General features: G+C 34.7%; 2 protein-coding genes across 3 annotated transcripts in view; both read right to left on the bottom strand.

The window, feature by feature from the left end:
• The window catches only part of LOC110464810 (GH3 domain-containing protein-like), a 10,482-nt gene extending 5,840 nt beyond the window's left edge, over positions 1–4,642 (bottom strand). The window contains exons 1-4 of one of the 2 annotated variants that reach the window (XM_021520249.1): positions 4,584–4,615; positions 2,900–3,028; positions 548–1,764; positions 154–281 (exon numbers count right to left, since the gene is read on the bottom strand). In XM_021520249.1, the coding sequence (XP_021375924.1) occupies positions 154–281; positions 548–1,764; positions 2,900–3,008 (1,454 nt within the window). In that variant the 5' untranslated portion in view covers positions 3,009–3,028; positions 4,584–4,615. Of the gene's footprint in view, positions 1–153; positions 282–547; positions 1,765–2,899; positions 3,029–4,583 lie in introns of both variants that reach the window. The other variant, XM_021520250.1, reaches the window with a different exon arrangement.
• A 6,224-nt stretch (positions 4,643–10,866) lies between these two features.
• LOC110464809 (multidrug resistance-associated protein 9-like) overlaps positions 10,867–20,660 on the bottom strand; it is a 44,914-nt gene continuing 35,120 nt past the window's right edge. Inside the window, exons 15-26 of the mRNA XM_021520248.1 lie at positions 20,405–20,552; positions 19,494–19,607; positions 18,475–18,653; positions 17,438–17,659; positions 16,910–17,039; positions 15,854–16,136; positions 14,986–15,172; positions 14,152–14,335; positions 13,651–13,810; positions 12,334–12,412; positions 11,897–12,010; positions 10,867–11,471 (exon numbers count right to left, since the gene is read on the bottom strand). Of these exons, the coding sequence (XP_021375923.1) occupies positions 11,208–11,471; positions 11,897–12,010; positions 12,334–12,412; positions 13,651–13,810; positions 14,152–14,335; positions 14,986–15,172; positions 15,854–16,136; positions 16,910–17,039; positions 17,438–17,659; positions 18,475–18,653; positions 19,494–19,607; positions 20,405–20,552 (2,064 nt within the window). The 3' untranslated portion in view covers positions 10,867–11,207. The remainder of the gene's footprint in view (positions 11,472–11,896; positions 12,011–12,333; positions 12,413–13,650; positions 13,811–14,151; positions 14,336–14,985; positions 15,173–15,853; positions 16,137–16,909; positions 17,040–17,437; positions 17,660–18,474; positions 18,654–19,493; positions 19,608–20,404; positions 20,553–20,660) is intronic.

Raw genomic sequence — 20,660 nt, 5'->3', positions numbered from 1 at the left:
CTCTGTACTCACCTGTACATAAACTCAATGATGGGACACTGGTTGTTCTCTGTACTCACCTGTACATAAACTCAATGATGGGACACTGGTTTTTCTCTGTACTCACCTGTACATAAACTCAATGATGGGACACTGGTTGATCTCTGTACTCACCTGTACATAAATTCAATGATGGGACACTGGTTGTAGAAGTCCACCACTTTGACAACATCACCAAATCTGTATCTCAACAGACCAGAGGCTGTAGTGATGACTAGTTCGTATTCCTGTCCCTTCTCTACCTATAGAAACATCAAATTAATGTCAAACATATTTCTGAAAGATTCAGTTAAAGACTGCTTCTATCATTCCATTTATTCAATAAAATATATCTGTACTGTGGCCTAAGTAAACTTTACTTATATATTTATGCAACATAGGTTTTTACATTCTACAATACAATCTGTGTAACTGTTCGCTCAAATACTTCAAGCAATAATGATATAAAGAAAATTGTGTGTTTTCAAATCATGATCCAAAATGTATTTAGAAACTTTTAAAGTCTTACCTGGTCTATGAAATAAGTCTCTGGTTGATTTTCATCACTTTTCTCCACAGGAATGAATTCAAAGAACATTGAACGTGGGGACAACAGGTACTGACTAGGTCTTTCATGGGGCCAGATGTTGATCCCTAAAAGCCCTTCAGATGCTGCATACAGAGGGGAGTAGAGGGGGACCCCTTTACAAAAGGTTTCCCTCAGCATGTCTCCTTGGAGGGCAAATGTACCTGTATCTGCCCCTAACACAACGTTACAATTTGGCCATAACCTTTTCACCAAACCAATGCGGCCATCTTTGAAGGATGCCCTGATCTCATCTGCTCTTTTCTGGTCTGGTGATAATAATTTCTCCAATTCAAATCTGATCTTATCATCGATTTTAAGGGATGCACTAATGCGACCTTTCTCAATGTCATCTGTGAGGTTCTGCCAATGACACTCCAAGGCATGGAACGAATTGTACACAATGGAGGAGAAATTAGCCTCTATGATTCCAATATTGCGATCTTTTAAGGCAAACAGCAAATGAACATACAATGCCTCAGGCTCACTGAGAATTTCGTACCCGGCAATTGGGGTGGAGTATATGCTTAGCATTGACTTGGAATTTGACGGAGAAGAGGAATTGGGGCCAATAGGTATCCCTGATGGTGATTGTCTCCATTTGGGAGTGTAGAAAAGTTTGAGACTTTTCTGAAGTGATTTCGTACCTGGATAAGCTTTGATCATACTATGCAATGCTACAGATACTCCATGCAAGAAAAATGATACTCTTTGATCTTTAATCATAGGCAATACACTGCTTTTCCCTGAGGTTCCTGAGGTAACAGCAAAGACAATTGGTGGCGAGGACGTCAAGATATTATCCTCTCCTGACATCATTCTCTGTATGTAATCCTCATAATGGCTGATCCGTGTAAGAGGGTGAATATTCACAAAATCTTCCCTGGTTTTTATCTCAGAAAATTTGTACTTGATCCCATATTCTGTATCCGCATTTTTTCTCAGCCTTTGGAAAAGAATTTCATTTTGTACTGCTTCAATACTTTTGGTATCTTTATCCAATTTCCACCGTTGATACCGGCCAACCATAGCAAGGCCAATGTTGGCAACATAGTGTTCTAGCTTGCTCCTCATGGTGTAGAACTTTGAGTCATCAATGTCCTTTCTATAGAAGTCTAAAGCCAATGTTCCTGTCACTAGGCATACACCAACAACTGAAGCTAAAAGACAGGTATATTATATGCATAATGATCACTGATGAAGTACAAAAGATGGACCCCAATTATACAAGCATCATTGATATAAAGAACACTATACTGTGACATTTTTCCAGTACATTAAATGAAAAACTATTATCAATACACAGTGTCAAATTTGTTCTGATCTCAGACCATAGCTAGGTTAATCATAAAAAAATCTTGGCAGTCAAATTATTCTTAAGTAAAGAGGTAATGCACACAATCAGCTACTCAAACCAAGCTCGGCTTTGTTGATCTATACAGCAAGTCCCAGTGTCATACCACATCACTAGAAAAGCTAGCTGGCCAGTAGGGCAGTATTTTTTCCTTAAATTCCTCAGTAACGGTGTTTGGTCTGGGAATCTATTGTGTACTGTACCAATGCACCTTCCCTAACCACGGAGGACTGTCATTCAAAATAACATATATAACTTGATATTACAGGATTCCAAATCTGCCATCAAATGTTTTACAACATGCAGAGGAGAACCCATCTAGCTACTGACCAAGCTCGAATTTGCTGAATTAGTTAGAAAGTCCTAGGTTCATATATACCACATCATCGGAAAAGCTAGCTGGCCAGTAATTCAGGCAGTATTTTCCTTCCCCAATTCCTTACCTGTTACAATACTTTTAAGCTCACTTACCCAGTTTTTTGAAGAAATAACAACATTTTGAAGCCATTTTTTAGCCTTATAGATTAACAAACATTGAGCATTACTTTAAAACTGCTTTACAAGTACATGTATGAGCAATATGTGAGGAAAGAATAGTTATTGTTGCATACTAGACCAAGATATCCAGATACCCGGCGGTGCTGGAAAATTCTATCTGACGTTTTGGGATCAGTCAGGGTCATTGATGTCCTTAACAATTGCCAAACAGGCTTCATATGCAAATTAGAAATATGTGGACAGTTTACAACTTTACAAGAATTAGAGAGATTCTGTTTTATATAGAGGTTTTAGGTAATAACCAAGAATTAAGCTCAATATCTTATCCCAGGGGTTTGAATTACCTTATCATACCTCACATCATGGATGTAAATATCTTATTACATCAGGGATGTAAATATCTTATTACATCAGGGATGTAATAAGCTGTGTATTAAGCTTACCTGCCCATAACTTGGCAAGAACAGAGTCCAATGTGACAGTCACCACGAAGTGGAAAAAGTAGAGTGCAAGGAGCAGAGCACCAACACCCAAACACACACTCCGTTTCATTCTGCTCTGGTGATTCTTAACTTAAGAGGACCATTTGATTAGTAATAAGGTGGTTATAGAAAGTAAAATAGATACATGTAAGAGAACATAAAGTACAGATGAAACATTTGCAATGTGCTGCTTGTCGAAAGAGTATCACACGTGACATTTCTGATTTGATCTCTTGACAGTTTTATATCATCGATTCAATGTGTGAAAACATTTTTGGGATAAAACTTAAAAGACCAAAAATCAATTTGTAAAATGTATTGGTTTTCATTCTTTGTCTGACAAAAAATCAAAGTTTTATCAATTCTTTACACAGAGAGCCATAATTTTATCCAATAGTGTCCAGTAATACGTGATGTCTGGTTATACGTGAATATCCCCTATATACTGGCTTTATCAGGTCCATTATTACCCCTTTGAGAAAAATCTAAGAATCTGATTGGTTAAAAACTACAGTGTACCAAACCACATTCGTAAATCTCAGGGGGTATATGAAAATCTCAGGGGGTATACGGTCATGTCACGTGATTCTCAGCAGTAATACAGTGGAATCACGTGATTTTACAATGGGTATAAGGGTCACGTGTCTTTGTATCTTGCGGCCGGGCAACAGGAGACAACTCGCATTCGTCGTCTGCTTCGCTGTTTAACAAAATGCATGTTTTATTGTTATTTTTCTTTGTTTTTATTATAAAAGACTCAAAGGGGTAATAAATTTGTTACACAGATTTTTGGCTGGGTATACGGGATCGGCCTCAGGAAATACGAAACCCTTTAGGGTCATACCATCCTGTATACCCTGCCAAAATTAAAATCCGTGTAACTAATAGTACACTCTGCCAATGGAGCTTTAAAGACCTATATAGCTATATTCATCTATAAATTATAGCTGTATTGAGCTACATTGTATATTGAGCTATATTTTCTAATATTTCAATTTTCATTAAATTAAAGCAAAGTCGCATAAAACAATAAGGTTTATGGTAATGTTGACTAGAAAAAGCATACATTTAGATGTTTATTTTCATTTTTCATAAATGTAATATTTAATGTCTTTTGTTATCAACCTAATGATAAAATCTTCTTTTAAAAGCGACTTTGATTCGTTTTCCTTAAAAAAAAAGGTCACATGAAAATAGCTCTAAAGACCTTTTTCATATAGGTCAATAGAGCTACTATAAATCTTTACAGCTATATAGCTCAATCGCAGTGTACTGGACCTGCTTATATATATGTCTCTGCTTTACATGAATGGCCAAGCACATTTTTACTAGGTCAGGTTATTTATTATTTGTACAAACTTGATTTTCTTTTATATGTGTAGCATTCTCAATTAATTTCGACAACTTTATCTTACATAAAACTCTAACTGTCAGAAACATTATACAGTTCGTGCGTGACTAACAATGTGATAGACTTTATACCATGTTCTTCCGTGGCCGACATAGCCTACATACAATCGTCTAATTGTCATCTGTCTCAACATTCGATAACTAAAGAGTGATTTTACAAGATTAGACGTGAGAAATTATTAGAGGTGAGGGATCTTAAGGTCTGTGTTATATAATTTAAAAAATCATCTCATACCTTTCCTTCACCAGAGTTCAGTATAATTCGTTGACCAATCAGAGCAGTGCACAGACAGGAAGTTCATGGTTTATCGTTAGGTAACTAATGTTAATATGCAAATATTCAATCCTTTGATGTAACACGTTATATAAGTGGATTGCATGGTAAACAACATTCTATTTATCAAACATTGATAACACAATTTGCATAAGTCACTTAATTGGTGGCATGTTTTATTACATGTAACCTATATTTTATAGCAAACCGAAAGTAGGGTGTATAATAACAGAACCAAAAGTTATCCGGAATTTAATAGTACATTTGAACTTTCTACTTTGTAACCATTTTAAACATGTATAACGCTTTTTGTTAATTTTTTAACATGTATAATTATAATAGGACGAGGAATGGTGATAAATATAGTGTCGTCGCTGCGGCTGGAACCCGCGACACTTAATTGGCTCTCCAGCCCAATGCTCTACCGCTGAGCTAAAGGGAAATTCCCTACAGCTGACGCTTGTAAGGCAACCTAATCAATGCAGATCTCTTTTTTTACTTTGGATGAAGCATCACGACACAACACTCAAGTATAAACCTAAAAAGTATTCCAAAAATTCTGTAGTATTTCCAGTTAAATAGCAACTCCACTGACAACTTTTTGCTAAAGCGACGAATATTATCACACCCACGTAAACTAAAACTGTAAGCTAAAGGCTAACTAATACCCCGCTCCTATATAAACCAGAACTGTAAGCTTAAGGCTAAGTAAGGTAAAGCATTGCAAAGCAATCCATATTCTACCACCAGTAACGATTTCTTTATTCACTGAGCTGTACACTAATTTAAGTATATAGGTAATTGACATACTTTCTGTACTCTCTCCCAGTGGCAAAACATACTTGCAAACCAAATATGGTTAGTACAGATGAACCATTATTGCTGAAATCGTCCTAGTAGTTAAGGAAGAGTTGTCAGGATAAAGATTTTTAACAAGGGTCCATAACTCCTTAAAAAGGATCGAAATGAACAAAAACTGCCCTGATGCACGACATCAGGGGGTATCTGTAAAATATCATTGAAATCGGACCAGAAATTTAGGAGAAAGACAAAGTGTTTTTTTCCAACAAAGGAGCATATAACTCCTTAGAAAAGGGTCGGAATGAAAAAGTACTACTTGGATGCACAACATCAGGGGGAAGTTACATGTACCATATCTGTAAACTTTGAAATTGGCCGAGTAGATCAGGAGAAGTTGTCAGGAAAAGGATTTTTCAACAAAGGGCCATAAAAAGGGGTAGGAAAAATACCTGGATGCACAACATCAGGGGGTAGTTATCATATCTGAAATCTTCCGTTGAAACTGGCCCCATAGTTTTGGAGTAGTTGTCTGGACAAATATTTTTCAACAAAGCGTCATTACTCCGTAAAAAAGGTCGGATTGAACAAATGATACCTGGATGCACAATATCAGGTGGCAGTTATCATATCTGAAAACTTTCATTGAAATTGGCCCAGTAATTTTGGAGAAGTTGTCGGGGCAAGCGTTTTAGCTGGTAGCTATTATAACTGAAAACTTTCATTGAAATTAGCCCTGTAGTTATAGAGGAATTGTCCGAACAAAGACTTTTCAACAAAGGGCCATAATTTTGGAGAAAAAAGAGAAGGCTCAAAATGAAAAAAAAGAATGCTTGGATGTACAACTTCAGGTGTTGGCCCCGTAGTTTTGGAGTTGTCCGGATAAGGATTTTTCAACAAAGGGCCATAACTTTGTAAAAAAAAGAAGGCTCAAAATGAAAATAATAATGCTGGATGCACAACTTCAGGTGGTATTTATCATATCTGGAAATTTTTGTTGAAATTGGTCCCGTAGTTTTGGAGGAGTTGTCCGGACAAGGATTTTTCAACAAAGGGTCATAACTTTGTCGAAAAAGGGGTCAGAATGAAAAAGAGTACCTGGATGCACAACTTCAGGTGGAAGTTATCATATCTGGAAAGTTTCTTTGAAATTGGTCCATCACTTTAGAAGAAGTTGTCCGGACAAAAAGTTTCAGGATTTGTTTAACAAAGGGCCATATAACTTCATCAAAAACGATCAAAATAAATAAAATAATACCTGGATGCACAACTTCAGGTGGAAGTTATCATATCTGGAAAGTTTCGTTGAACCTGGTCCATCACTTTAGAAGGAGTTGTCCGGACATTTTTTTTTAGGGACAGACAAACAGACGGACGGACGGACAGACAGATATACTGGTTCCAGCTAGTATATCCCCCCCCCCCCCCCCCCCCCCCCCCCCTCCCATAACTTCGTTGCGGTGGTATAATAAGTTGTATTGAACATTTAAGCCAACAACGTGTCTTTTAAATGATTAATAGCCAAGACGCATAGCTTTATAAGTATCCATCTATGATTTTAAAAGTTGGTGATGATTGTGCATATGGAATTGAAATCATCTGATAAACATGCACCAAAATTTAATTAAGATATATATAATAACGTTAACACCAAAGACAGCAATGGTAACACCATACATTTTGTAGACTGAGATTTGTAACACCAGAGTCAAAGCTATATATGTAACATAAAAAAATTGTCATTTTGTTAAATTGAAGAGAATGTAAAAAAACAATAAGCAATTCACAAGATGTGGTGCATATCTTGCATTATTGTTAGAAAAGGATGTACCCTCCAACTAACATGGTAATAGAAACATTACAAACATCATGTAAAAAACGTATTTAACCAGTTTGTCATGGATTGAATGAAATAACGTATTTGTTCACAACAAACTACAATATGATAAATATTCCCATTTTATGCAACAGACATATACCAAGATATAATTATAAAATTTTATAGAAGGAGAATGGATCAAGACCTAAGAGAAGGAGCGAAATGAATCAAGGAAAATGTCAATGAAATAGGCTTTACCAGAAGACAGAACTGATTGCCCAGACACGCATCAGATGTAGACGGAAAATATGGCAAGCCAACTTAACATTTATTCAAGGAGCAATGTCGATAGTGTATTTCAAAAAAAAGTATAATATATCTTATATAGCATATGAAATATCTTATATACTATATAAGATATCTTATATCTTATATAAGATATCTTATATATAATATAAGATATCTCATATACTATATGAGATATCTTATATCGTATATAAGATATCTTATATAGTATATAAGATATTTCATATGCTATATAATATATCTTATATAGCATATGAAATATCTTATATACTATATAAGATATCTTAAATCGTATATAAGATATCTTATATAGAAAATTAAATGAGATATCTTATATAAGTATATAAAATATCATATATACTATATAAGATATCTTAAATCGTATATAAGATATCTTATATAGTATATGAGATATCTTATATTATATATAAAATATCTTACATACTAAATGAGATATCTTATATAGAAAATTAAATGAGATATCTTATATACGATATAAGATATCCCATATGCTATATAAGATATCTTATAGGATATAGAAGATATCTTATATCGTATATAAGATACCTTATATAGTATATGAGATATCTTATATTATATATAAGATATCTTATATAATATATAAGAAATCTCATATAGCTATATAAGATATCTTATATAAGATATAAGATATCTTATATAGTATATGAGATATCTTATATTATATATAAAATATCTTATATACTAAATGAGATATCTTATATAGAAATTAAATGAGATGCTATATAAGATTTCTTATATGATATATACGATATCTTATATCGTATATAAGATATCTCATATAGTATATAACATATCTTATATATTATATAAGATATCTTATATAGCATCTCATTTAATTTCTATATAAGATATCTCATTTAGTATATAAGATATTTTATATATAATATAAGATATCTCATATACTATATAAGATATCTTATATACGATATAAGATATCTTATATAGTATATACGATATCCCATATGCTATATAAGATATCTTATATAATTCGATGAAATACAGGATCGACATTGCTCCTTGAATAAATGTTAAGTTGGCTTGCCATATATACCCTCCAACTAACATGGTAATAGAAACATTACAGACATCATGTAAAAAACGTATTTAACCAGTTTGTCATGGATTGAATGAAATAACGTATTTGTTCACAACAAACTACAATATGATAAATATTCCCATTTTATGCAAAATGATACAATGTATTTAATGACCGTTAAAAGTGGTGACACAACAGACATATACCAAGATACAATTATAAAATGTTATAGAAGGAGAAGGGATTAAGACCTAAGAGAAGGAGCGAAATGAATCAAGGAAAATGTCAATGAAATAGGATTTACCAGTAGACAGAACTGATTGCCCAGACACACATCAGATGTAGACGGAAAATGGCGACTAAGAAAAATACAGGCATCCAGGAAGAGGAAAAGACAATGGGCGATCAGCGGGGGAAAAACGGACACTCGTGGGGTGGTGGGGTAGTGCGGTTGAAATAGACGTTCGGTGGAAAAGGAAATCGACAAATAGAAGAAAAATCGTAAGGAAATGGACATTCTGGTCTGCCAGATCTTAGGTAAAAGGAAATGGAGACTCAGATCTCCCAGATCAAAGGGAAAGGGAAATGGACACTGGTCTCCAAGATCTTAGGGAAATGGAAATGGATATTCAGGGTCACTCCAAACATGTAGTAGTACGATATATTTGGTATATCATATGTCGGAAGCCTTTGTGTTAGCCCGAGTTCCCTCTGGCCCTGACACACGACTCTAGACATTTTGACAGATATGTGTGGTTAGCCCGAGTTTCCTCTGGCCCTGATACAAGACTTTAGACATGTTGACATTTAGATGTCTGGTGTGGGGCCATCACACCAAACATATATCTGTAAAAAATAAAAATAAAATGTCTAAAATCTGGTGTCAGGGCCAGAGGAAACTCGGGGTAGCCTGGTACTGGTTACGTAGAAAGGCGTCAAGTAACGAGAAATTGTGTGCAGGTTCGTCTTGTACAGAAGTTGCTCTCCTTCCAGGATCTGATTCTTGTAAAGGTTGTCCATACTGTGCTGTGAATGGTACATGTGATCCATGACCTTGCATGGTAAGGAGGTGAGCGAGACAGGCCTGTATGGTAGCGGAGGCGACATCTGGTTAGATGTGAAGATATCTCTGATCAATGTGACCTGTTTCAGACAGGTAATAGATAACCTATTAGGACATGTAGTCAAACATGACGATTTCCTCCAACAAATGTTTGACTTCGGCAGTGCCGATTTTTATTCTTTGCATGGAGCGATAAAGATTTGGGACATATGTCGGGTATATCTTCTTGGTCGTCCTGCTGTACATCGACTGGAACTGTTGGTAAAGCATAATGACTTGGCCGGTGTGTTACTTGGAAGAAAATTTAAAACATCAATTTTCTTGAGCAAAGTTACATTTATTCCACTTGGCCCATGGGTCGTACTTCCCACTCTTTAAGATAGGATACGAATTTTGAGCATTTATAGTGATCTCTTCATCGAGGTAATACATTTCAGCATAATACATTTTAAAACTTAGCTTAAACGATTCCAAAATTCCCCCCTACCACTTTTGTTTTTATATAAAAAAAATCAGTTGCAGAAACACATCGCAAGATCCCCAACTAAGAGGAGTGCAGAAGCTGTGTATAGGCAAGTGGAATAGTTAATCACTGTCGTTTGTTCCGTGTTAACTCGATTTTGGGTATGAATGACGATAAAAACTTTATTCTTTTTGTAATTTCTTCACCATTTTCTCCGGCAATTTTGCGGCAAATTAAATTTCCTCGTGTAATCAATTGGCTGTGAAGACAATAACTTGTGTTTTATTCTCCCCTGAATGTTCATAGCAGCTATTAATAGCTATAGATTGACACAAAAAATGCGGATTTTTTCGGATGATAACTTCGGAAAACTAACTCGATGTACGCCAATTTTGAATGAATAGTATATGATGCCCGTTGGGAAGGTGAAAAAGCTAATTGATTTGGGGTAACTACATGTAGGTCAAAGGCTTATTGCGTTTCTTATTTACTTTACAGGTACCCACACAGCTAAATAGATTCACGAATATTTTATGTAATTAAATATAGTATGGGTATACCGAGTATTATAACAAAACCTACGTATTTTATTGACCTGGTATTTCTATTTTAAAAAACCAATGTACATTATTAATTCCTTTTTCAATGTTAAGTGTGTATCGGTAGGTTTCAAAAATTGATTTGACCAGAAAATTAAACTTTTTTGATGAATAAGGATTTCTTTACGTAGTACAAAAGTGTTCTGATAATTTTACGATGTGTTTGTATTTGTTATTTCATTATTTTATAAATTGTAACAGATGATAATAACAAATTTGAAGCTTGACTGAAATGTTTATATATATGTGTCACCCTAATTAAGTTGATAATAAAATGTAGGAATCACAAAATCGAGCCCATGCTCCCTTGTTTTTGAGAAATGACTTACAGTTACAACACATTCACGTTTCCTTGCAACAATTGAAGGACACTATTTAAACCAAATTTTGATTAATATTCCAAAAGTTACAATTTGTTTTCACATACAATAAACCCAAAACACCTCTTTAAGATGAATGCTAAGCGTCCGGTGACAGTACAGTTTGCGCGCGAATCATTTTATTGAAATGCGAGCAAGGACTCTGTAACAAGTCCTGTGGATTGCCCATTTCTAGTACTCGTCCGGCATCCATAACGAGTATGACGTCACAGTGTAAGACAGTGTGTAGTCTGTGGGCGATAGTAAGGACGGTACAGTCGGAGAAGCTGTCCCGGACTGTTTCCTGGATCATGGCGTCTGTGGCAGTATCGATGGACGCCGTGGCTTCGTCCAAAACCAGGATCTGAAATGCATTTGAATATTTCATAATCAATACAAAGAAACCAAGGAGATAGATAAAAATAAGATACCCTAGTAAAACTACACAATTTGGTTGCATTTATTTTTACTTAATCAATTTGGTGTAGTCACTTAGCAACACCCACAGAAAAAGTGGGGTTCCATAACAGTAAGTTTCTCTAAATTACTCATGTTTAGCACATGTTGATTGAATTTGAGATATGAATTAACGCAAAAATAAAGATAAAATAAAGATATAAGTACTATAACTGATATCCAATAATACGCTCTCTGGTTGTCTTGTAATCAATGCGATGAAAGTAAATACATCAATCGTGTTTCATGTCCTTTTGCTTTTCTTCTTTTTCTGAACTGCTTCTAGAAGTATATTTACTTTTGCATTGTTGATTTCCTTAAACGGTCTCTTACCTTGTTTTCACGTAAAATTGCACGTGCCAAACAAATAAGTTGTCGTTCGCCAACAGAAAAGTTTTCTCCATTTTCCGCGATGTATAAGTCAAGAGTCTGGTCAAGAAGTTTTATCTAAATTGAAAATTATCACCGTTATACTTTTGAAATTGTTAACAATAGGTAGAAATACATAATGGATAACTTAGTGTGGTTTTTTTTACTGAAGGTTGTTTGCCTTCACAATTATACACGGTACTATATTTATACGTTGCTTTTGTAGAGAATACTGCCATAGAAAACAATACAATTGAAACGCATTTGTCCCATTTTTTTACATCTTTTCATAAATATTTTGCATTAAGTAACTAGATGCACAGTACATATTCTGTATATAAACATTAGCTTAGTATGTATATAATTTAAAACGTGTAAGAAATATGAAGATTGAACCTCACCTTTTCCTTCATATGGACCTGTTCCAGGGCGGCCCATATCTTGTCATCTGAATAGTGATTAAATGGATCCAAATTATACCTGTGGTGTTAAAACATTATACGGTTTAAATAGCCTCAGTACATTCACGGTCCAGTGTTTGAGCGTAGCAAAAAATTAAGAGATCAATATCCCAATACAATGATACAGACGTAATTTATTCTAGATTGGTAATATGTCTGGCTATTCCAAGTTTCCACATGCTAATACTATTAGGTACTTATATATATAGCGAATTCAAAATTTGGTTCATTAACGAATATCACGCACAAAAAGGGGTTTCTTCAAGTTATCAACATGCTGGGCAATACATAAACTTCCACACCCTTTTTAAAGCTGAAAAAGTATTATGTTGCCGTTTTGATCCCTTTTCCTTTTTGTTTGAATGCCTATAAAATAACCTCATCTTCCTTTGCGTCCTCTTTAATTTCATTTGATGTGTTACAAAGTGTATTTTGTTTTTGTTTTTTAATAATGTTTTAATAGAGGCTAGTGCAATGTATAAGACAAAGCGTACTGAACACTTGAAACATTGCCGAAAAGAACGTATTATAGTAGTTATTGGATTTACAGAATGGAGGGAAAGATAATCTATTTTACACAGGGGATACATATTAGTATCATAAAAGATGATAAAAGGATTAACTATTTTAGCCAAGTACAAAGGAACACGTGTATTAATAATAATGATGTCACACTCCTAATGACCCCATCTTAATTCTTGCTTAGTTAAGATATGGTATGGTGTCCCTCTTTTGAGTGTTGTTCTAATTCTTGCTTAGTTAAGATATGGTATGGTGTTCCTCTTTTGAATGTTGTTCTAATTCTTGCTTAGTTAAGATATGGTATGGTGTCCCTCTTTTGAGTGTTGTTCTAATTCTTGATAAGTTAAGATATGGTATGGTGTCCCTCTTTTGAGTGTTGTTCTAATTCTTGCTACTTTCAATTGATTACACTTTTTTAATTAACGAAAAATAAAAAATTACATTAGCTTATACTAGAAGAGGTCGAATGAGTGCAAAATATACTTTTATTAGAGTTTCCCTATTTAGTTTGCTTAAGCAGGTCTCGAATCATGGCACACAATGAAATGTCGTAACTGCTACCGGAATCATAATGCCGTACGGACAGTCCTGCATCACTGATTGAAATCCTCAGATAAAACAACTGAAGTACTCAAACTATGTTAACGTATTACAAAATACAGGGACCGTTTAGTAATTATATTACATCTACTCCAAAGAAAACAAGGTTCAGATATATCGAATAAACATACTTGCCTTAGTGAACCAGCAAAAAGAACCGGGTCCTGCGGAATGGAGGACAAATTTGAACGTAGTAATTTCCGAGATACACTTCCAATTTCGACGTCATCAATGAACACGTGACCTTCCGATAGATCAGTCAATCTAAACAGCGCAGCGGCCAAGGATGATTTCCCTATTTTTATTTTTTATAAAAAGACAACATGATTAGACAATAAGGCATAGGGTTATCAAATGTTTTTACTTGATTTTAATTCAATACCAATAACATGTTTTTATGGTAAATCATATTTCAAGGAAATTAACTTTTCATAAAAGAGTTTTGTCCTTTGTCGTTTTTAAAAACTACGTTGCGGGTCAAAAGATAATCTGGGTATATGTTACATGTATATCTACAAACTTTCAAGCTGAGTTAAGTTTCAAAGTTATGGAAAAAGTCGCAATCAATTTTCCCCCAAGAGTCTTTCAGCTTCCGTTCTATCCGCAACAACCACGTATCAACCTTACTTCTATTACCTGCTCCTGTGCGGCCGACTATGCCAACTTTTTGCTTGGAAAGAATATCGAAGCTGATGTTTTTGAGTACGGGATCCATGTCAATGCGATATTTCATCTCCACATTAGAAAACATTATTCTCCCTTCACTTGGCCATTTTTCGTTTACTTGCAAACTCCCAGTCTCTTTTTCTATTTCAAGATTCTGAAAATCATATTAAGTGGTTTTCTGTGAATCAAGTAAAAAGTATTATTTGAAAAGAAAATGCAACAATTGATCAACAGAAAAGAATCTTGAACTGACACTTTGTATAAATAATTGGTTCCAATAAATTAGGATATATATCGAATTTGTACTTTTTTCTTAAAACATGCTATTCATACATAATATGATAACTATGTAATTGATATTTTAAAAAAAAATAAAAAAGGAGGGGGAAAGGGAGAACATTTTATTTCAATCCCCTCAATATACATACACTACTAACGTACGTATATAATCTGTACAGCTGATATAATATGATAACAGCCTCCTGTGTTTATTTATGTGTACCTCATACTCATTTAGACGTTCAATGGCTGAAAATCTGGCTTCCACTTCATTTATCGTACGGCTGAAGAACTGGATAAGCGATGTCACCTAAAACCAAATAATCAAGAAAGATGTCAAAATAGCATTTTCGAGATTATGATACAAGTCTTGTAAGTTTTGTGAACCGGCCATTTAATTTAACGATAATTATATATTGGAAAGAAAGTGTATAATTGTAAATAATAATTTTCAAACGTTTTACTTGCTACGTATTTTCAATGATCATATAATACGTAGCCGGTTATGTGTATAGCTACACCTACGTTAATACACATGGTCAGAGACAAAGCTGCCAGAACAGGAGATATGACGTCCTTGGTGGACAGCACAACGATCGTTGTAATAATTGCAATCACAGAACCCCCAATGTCCAATCGCAAGCCCATCCACCTCATGCTTGAATCAAACAGGAGCATTCCAACTGTGGTCATGTCTGTGTATTGTTGACATCTGTAATGGAGAGATACTTTTAGAGATATAGTGACCTGATGTTTTAACTGTTCAGTCCGTCTTAAAATAGCGTTATTATATATTTTACTTGAGCTACAATATATCTAACTGATAATGTAATGTTCTATTTTATCCATTATCGTCTCGACAAAACTGCGTGACATTAGAACACACGCTTGCGAACTGCACTCTTTAGGTTAACTAATAACATTATTTTGACGAAATATGGGACACTTAATAGTTTCCTTTTATTTCACGAATGTGACATACAGAATGCGGATATTTTTCACGAGTGCGAGGTACAAGTGAAAATATTGGTATTCAATATTCAGTTCAAAACAGGTTGTGGAATTTGCTAGCGTAATCTTTAGCGCCATATTCTAATAACGTCACGCTTGCCAAAAAATTGTAAGAACCGTTTCCACTGTTTAATACAAAACGTGATATTTTCACTCTAAGCCAAAATCTACCACAGTGGGATACATATAACTTTTTTCCATTTGATATAATTCAATATGGCACTAGCAAAGCTGTAACATATAGAAAAGAAATACATTTAAGTATCAAAGTGGGGTAAAAAATATATACGAAAATAGGGTTTTACTCAATTTCAGCGGTTGGATTTGTCACATTGTTGTGATAAAAGTATAAATGAATAGAATAGTCGACTCTGTAACTTACCCTTTGATGAAGTTGTTTTCCTGAGCGTAAGAAACAATTGTATTCAGTCCGCTGCATGAAGTGGTCACGTGACTTATCAGTGGCGACCTTAACACGTTTTCAAGTCGTTTGGAATTAATGATTGGGATCGATGCAAGGGTTTTGATAACAAAGAAGTAACATCCGATTGGAACGACTGCGATGAGGAACAAAGGGAAATTGTAGGCTGTAGTGACAAGGGACGCAGCCAACAAGAGCAGTACTTGAAGAAGATTATCCATCATGTGAGGAATGTATACATCGGCTGTAACAAAAACGGCAGCATATATTAGACACTTGTTCCTGTACATTTAAATGATGTATGTCCTAAATATTGCATATATTGGTGTGTAACTAAATCATATTGGAAAAATAAGTCTTGAGCTTGTTAAAAGCAATCTTCAGTGTCATTTAGATTTTGCACAGATACATTTATAGCTTTCTATTATCATAGACAGTGGATGATGAGCTCAATTTATTGGTTATTCAGTTTAGAGTATTTTTTACCGATAACGTTAAGACCAGGTCGACCATTATGACAAAACATAATCTTCTTCGATTTTACATTAGCTTTCCATTAATTTAAGCAATGGATGTTTTAACAAATGTTGTAATGGTCCTATAACACACACTGCTATTGATGACAAACTTAATAAAGCCAGGCAGGGCATTATATAAGATTTTCAGCAATAGCAATGTGTGTTATAGGAACATAACAATATCTGCTAAAATATTCATTATTTATATTTACATTTTGAAAGAGTAGTTATGCTTTATTTAGTTATTTCGAATAGTTCTTTGAACAGTTAATTAATGTTTGACAACAATGAAACTAATGACGTCACAATAAATATTAATGACGTTAAAATACCAAATGTTGTTATAGTTTATAACAACATTTGCCTTCACAATGCATTGCAATGGGAGGGTGAAGAAAAAATGTATATTAATGAAAACAAAACCGACACAAGTAATGAAAAAAACATTTTTTACAAATATCAGAACCAAAATCGCTTATATTCTGCCAAATACACTAACCATCCTCTACGTCTCGCGAGAATCGGTTAAGTAGTCTACCCGGTGGATTTGCGTCAAAGAATTGCAAAGGGGCACTTATCACTCTCCCTACGGCCGTGTTGTGTAGGTTTACTGCAGCCTTTGTCATCACCTACTTAACATATAGGATGTTTCATGAAATGTTGTCCTGTTTATTTTTGAGATGTCATTCTAGGTCATACAAGTGTAAAACAAACATTATAATTTGGAATTGATTTCTCATGACAAAATATTTTGGAATTATTGCCTGAAAAACAACATGATGCATACTAGTTGCCGCCCCTTCACTAAAACATGGACTATGTGATGTCAAAATGAATTGAAAATTAGGAATAAAACATAAAATGCAAAAAGTGTCAAAGAAACATTCAGATTTGACCGTTCGGTAAAGTATCGACCAACAAAGGCAGACAAAACCTTACTCGAAGGTAATGTTTATATTTTTTGTATTCAATTTGAAAACATTTTCTTAAATATCTTATCGTCGATATATACTTAGCCATAACTTACCACACCTGCTACCCATCCTTTCAGTACAGCTAGTCCGGTTATCACTACTGTTGTATAAACATAAATGGCCATGTACCAATCCGTTCCTTCTATTTCCTCTATCTCCAAGGAGGGCGTTGTGTTTGTTATTTTAACTGTGTACGTGGTGGCAGTCTCAATAACTGAGACATGTGTGTCTTTTGCATTGGATTCGGAAGGAAGTGTAACTTTCCCTCTGGTATTCTGCAAACATTGATTGATTGATTTAATACCAGCTATTGAAGGAAAAATACAGCAATTTCAATCATCATTAATATGTTTTTATTAATTATTAAACAACGATAGCATGTTTATTAGATCGATCGAAAATAACGATAACGATATTTTGATATTAACAAATTGTGATAAATAATTCACCATTTATAAAGTAAACGTACGTGTAGTATTGATAGCAGTTTAAAATGAAGAAAATATAATCTCAAAAGCTGCGATATTTGAGCAATTCTTGAATTCCTGTTGCTGTAACGTTGTCCGTCAGCAAGCTCGTATATCATCAACTGTGACATTTGAACACATTAGATGGGGAAGTAGGATTGTTATTTTTTTTTAAATCGAAGGTTTACGATAGGAAAATCGAAATTGTTAGGATTACCATACAACTTTGTAGCAATCCTTCCCTGAGGGACAGCTTGTAAGTAAAAACCAAGGTAAGTGGGTGGTTTAGTCAATACAAATAGGTCAAAATATAGTAACCACTTTTGTTTGCCCGCATATTACCGCGCTGGGTCTTATTGTGGGAGAAATCCGGAGTACCCAGTGAAAGCCAACATTGTCGGGCAGATGACTCCAAACCTTTTCACTACATCCGACGTGGACTTGAACCCCGATCGCCTTGGTGAAAGCGAGTGCGTTATCCACTGCCCAACCCGACCACTTGTATTGGCAGTGATACAATGTAGTACTCATATGAAATTATTCAAACCTCAACAGTCCTAGAAACACAATCCCAATATCATCCTTTTAGTTGTTACGACTACATATCATCTCTTGAAACCTACTGTCTGTTCAATCCAAAGTCCAAGCCACCAGTCACTGAACGTGACTGAAGAAATGGAACAAACATACAGCAGGAACACACCAACTGCCACTATCTTGCCTCCTGCTGCACGAACGTAGCTCATGTATGCTTCCATACTTATTTCGCCAGCTTTTGACGTCTCTCCGATTGTAAGTATACCTGCGATGATCAAAAAAATATCAATTGAATATTGGAAATTTTAATTATATAGCATTTGCATTTTATTCGATCATTTTCTTCATAAAAGTCAACTCATTAGAAATGAATTGAAAAAGAAAATTAAAAGAAATATTAGCATATTTTTTGCAGTGTAAATTTTTACACATACAAATGTACCATACAGCGGCACAGTTCTGCAGGAACACCTCAGTTGTAAACTATCTGTCTATGAACTCGTTATGGTAGTATAGGCTTTTATCAAAATTGAAACAACAACAAAAACGATCACTTGGACAATATGACATCTCAAAGACTGTAAGACAGACTAATTTATGAGACACCAAACTAAGCGGAATTCCATCAGTCGCTGGAGGCGATAACAGTTGTTAAGGATGATAATTTCCTGCAATGTATGCATCACATATATTTGGATCCCGTCAAATCAAGGACCTTACCTCACCGTTTTCATGCTCAAACTCATATTCTGTGCCCAAACCAAAATGGTTGTTCCGATGATGGATACATACAAAATCACATTTGAATAATTTGGAAATAGTTTGGAGAGACTTAAAGCTGAATACCGTTTCCAACGTTAACACTTGATTGTGTCATATGATTTAAGCTAGCAACAAGAAAGTGGGGTTGTTTTAAGCACGAGATCTTTGAGCATGAGAACGATTTCATGAATACGGCTGTCTGGTTGACTATTAGTTATATTATCGTAAATTACATTAATAGCGGAAACTACCTCTTTTGTGGCACATTAAACATGTTTAATACTACAGGACATCTTTGAAACCAGAGCACAGATACATGTAAAGCACACACCACCGTACGAACCTTTTTCATAATTATCGTCACAGCTGACGGATACTGAAGAATCGATCTGTTGCTCATTTGTCGGAAATTCAACCGATTCTAGATCTTCGTTAGATTCCGCTAGATGTTCATCGTCTGTACCGTGAAAATCAAAACATCAAGATTTGTGTATATTCTTTATCAAATAAAAAAATAATTTAAAATACAACATAAACGAAGCTAAAAAGTATTCACTTCTTAAACGTTTTGACTTTTTCTATATAAATAATTTGTTTCAACAGGGATCATACTGTATGTTTTTTTCAATCATCAGCAAAAGTAAACTAATTGTATTTAACTTACTTAGTCCCAGTCCACATTGTTTTACAGTTATATCGCTTGGAATATTTTATCTACAAATATGATAATTATAATTCAATGTACCTACATAATTCTTATAATATCCTTAACATTAATTTTATGACAGGAATAAGATAATAGGCATAGTTGTTAGTCTATTTATGTAACAAAAACAAACCTAGTCCATCTATGTATCTAAAAATCTTTTTTTCGGAATATGACATGGTTTTTTCTAGCAAACAAGTCAAATCCGGGGCTAGCATTCCATCTATCACTAGTGCATTCGTCGACTTATGGGAGGTATGTCGGTCACAAACCATCAACGAATCAACACACTGGCTCAAATATTTGAAGACAGAGATGTTTCTCAGTAATCTCATGATGACGACCGTAAAATTGTTCTCAGTGTAAATTGGGGCCCAGCATGACAGAGAATCCTGTCTGAGTAGATATTTAGTCAGGAGGATGAATCTCCATAGAAAAGTCGGATACTTGGGCCAGACCCCAAAAGTGGTGATTGTACAATCTAGCAAAGGCTAGTATGTTATTACTCGGGAAAGGGGGGCAAGCGACCAAGAACAAGAATCCAATACCTATCACACTAGTATAGTCCATCTTGGAATTGAACTGTTCCATCAGCTTTGTGTAGTGTCCGTTATCGGCCAACAACGACTCGTGGGTTCCGTGTTGCGCTATTTTACCATCATCCATTACGTAAATGTCATCGCATTGTTTTAAATACTGTACAATGAAAAAACATTACACAATCATGGAAATAGTTAACACAGATTGTCCTAGTGTAGTATTAATGCATATTTGAAATTTTCCTATTTCCTCTGCCTTTTCATT

The sequence above is a fragment of the Mizuhopecten yessoensis genome, unplaced genomic scaffold (assembly GCF_002113885.1).
Source record: "Mizuhopecten yessoensis strain PY_sf001 unplaced genomic scaffold, ASM211388v2 scaffold11035, whole genome shotgun sequence".
NCBI lineage: Eukaryota > Metazoa > Mollusca > Bivalvia > Pectinida > Pectinidae > Mizuhopecten > Mizuhopecten yessoensis.
The sequence above is the reverse complement of the archived record's forward strand: the minus strand, read 5'-3'. Positions and strand labels throughout refer to the sequence as shown.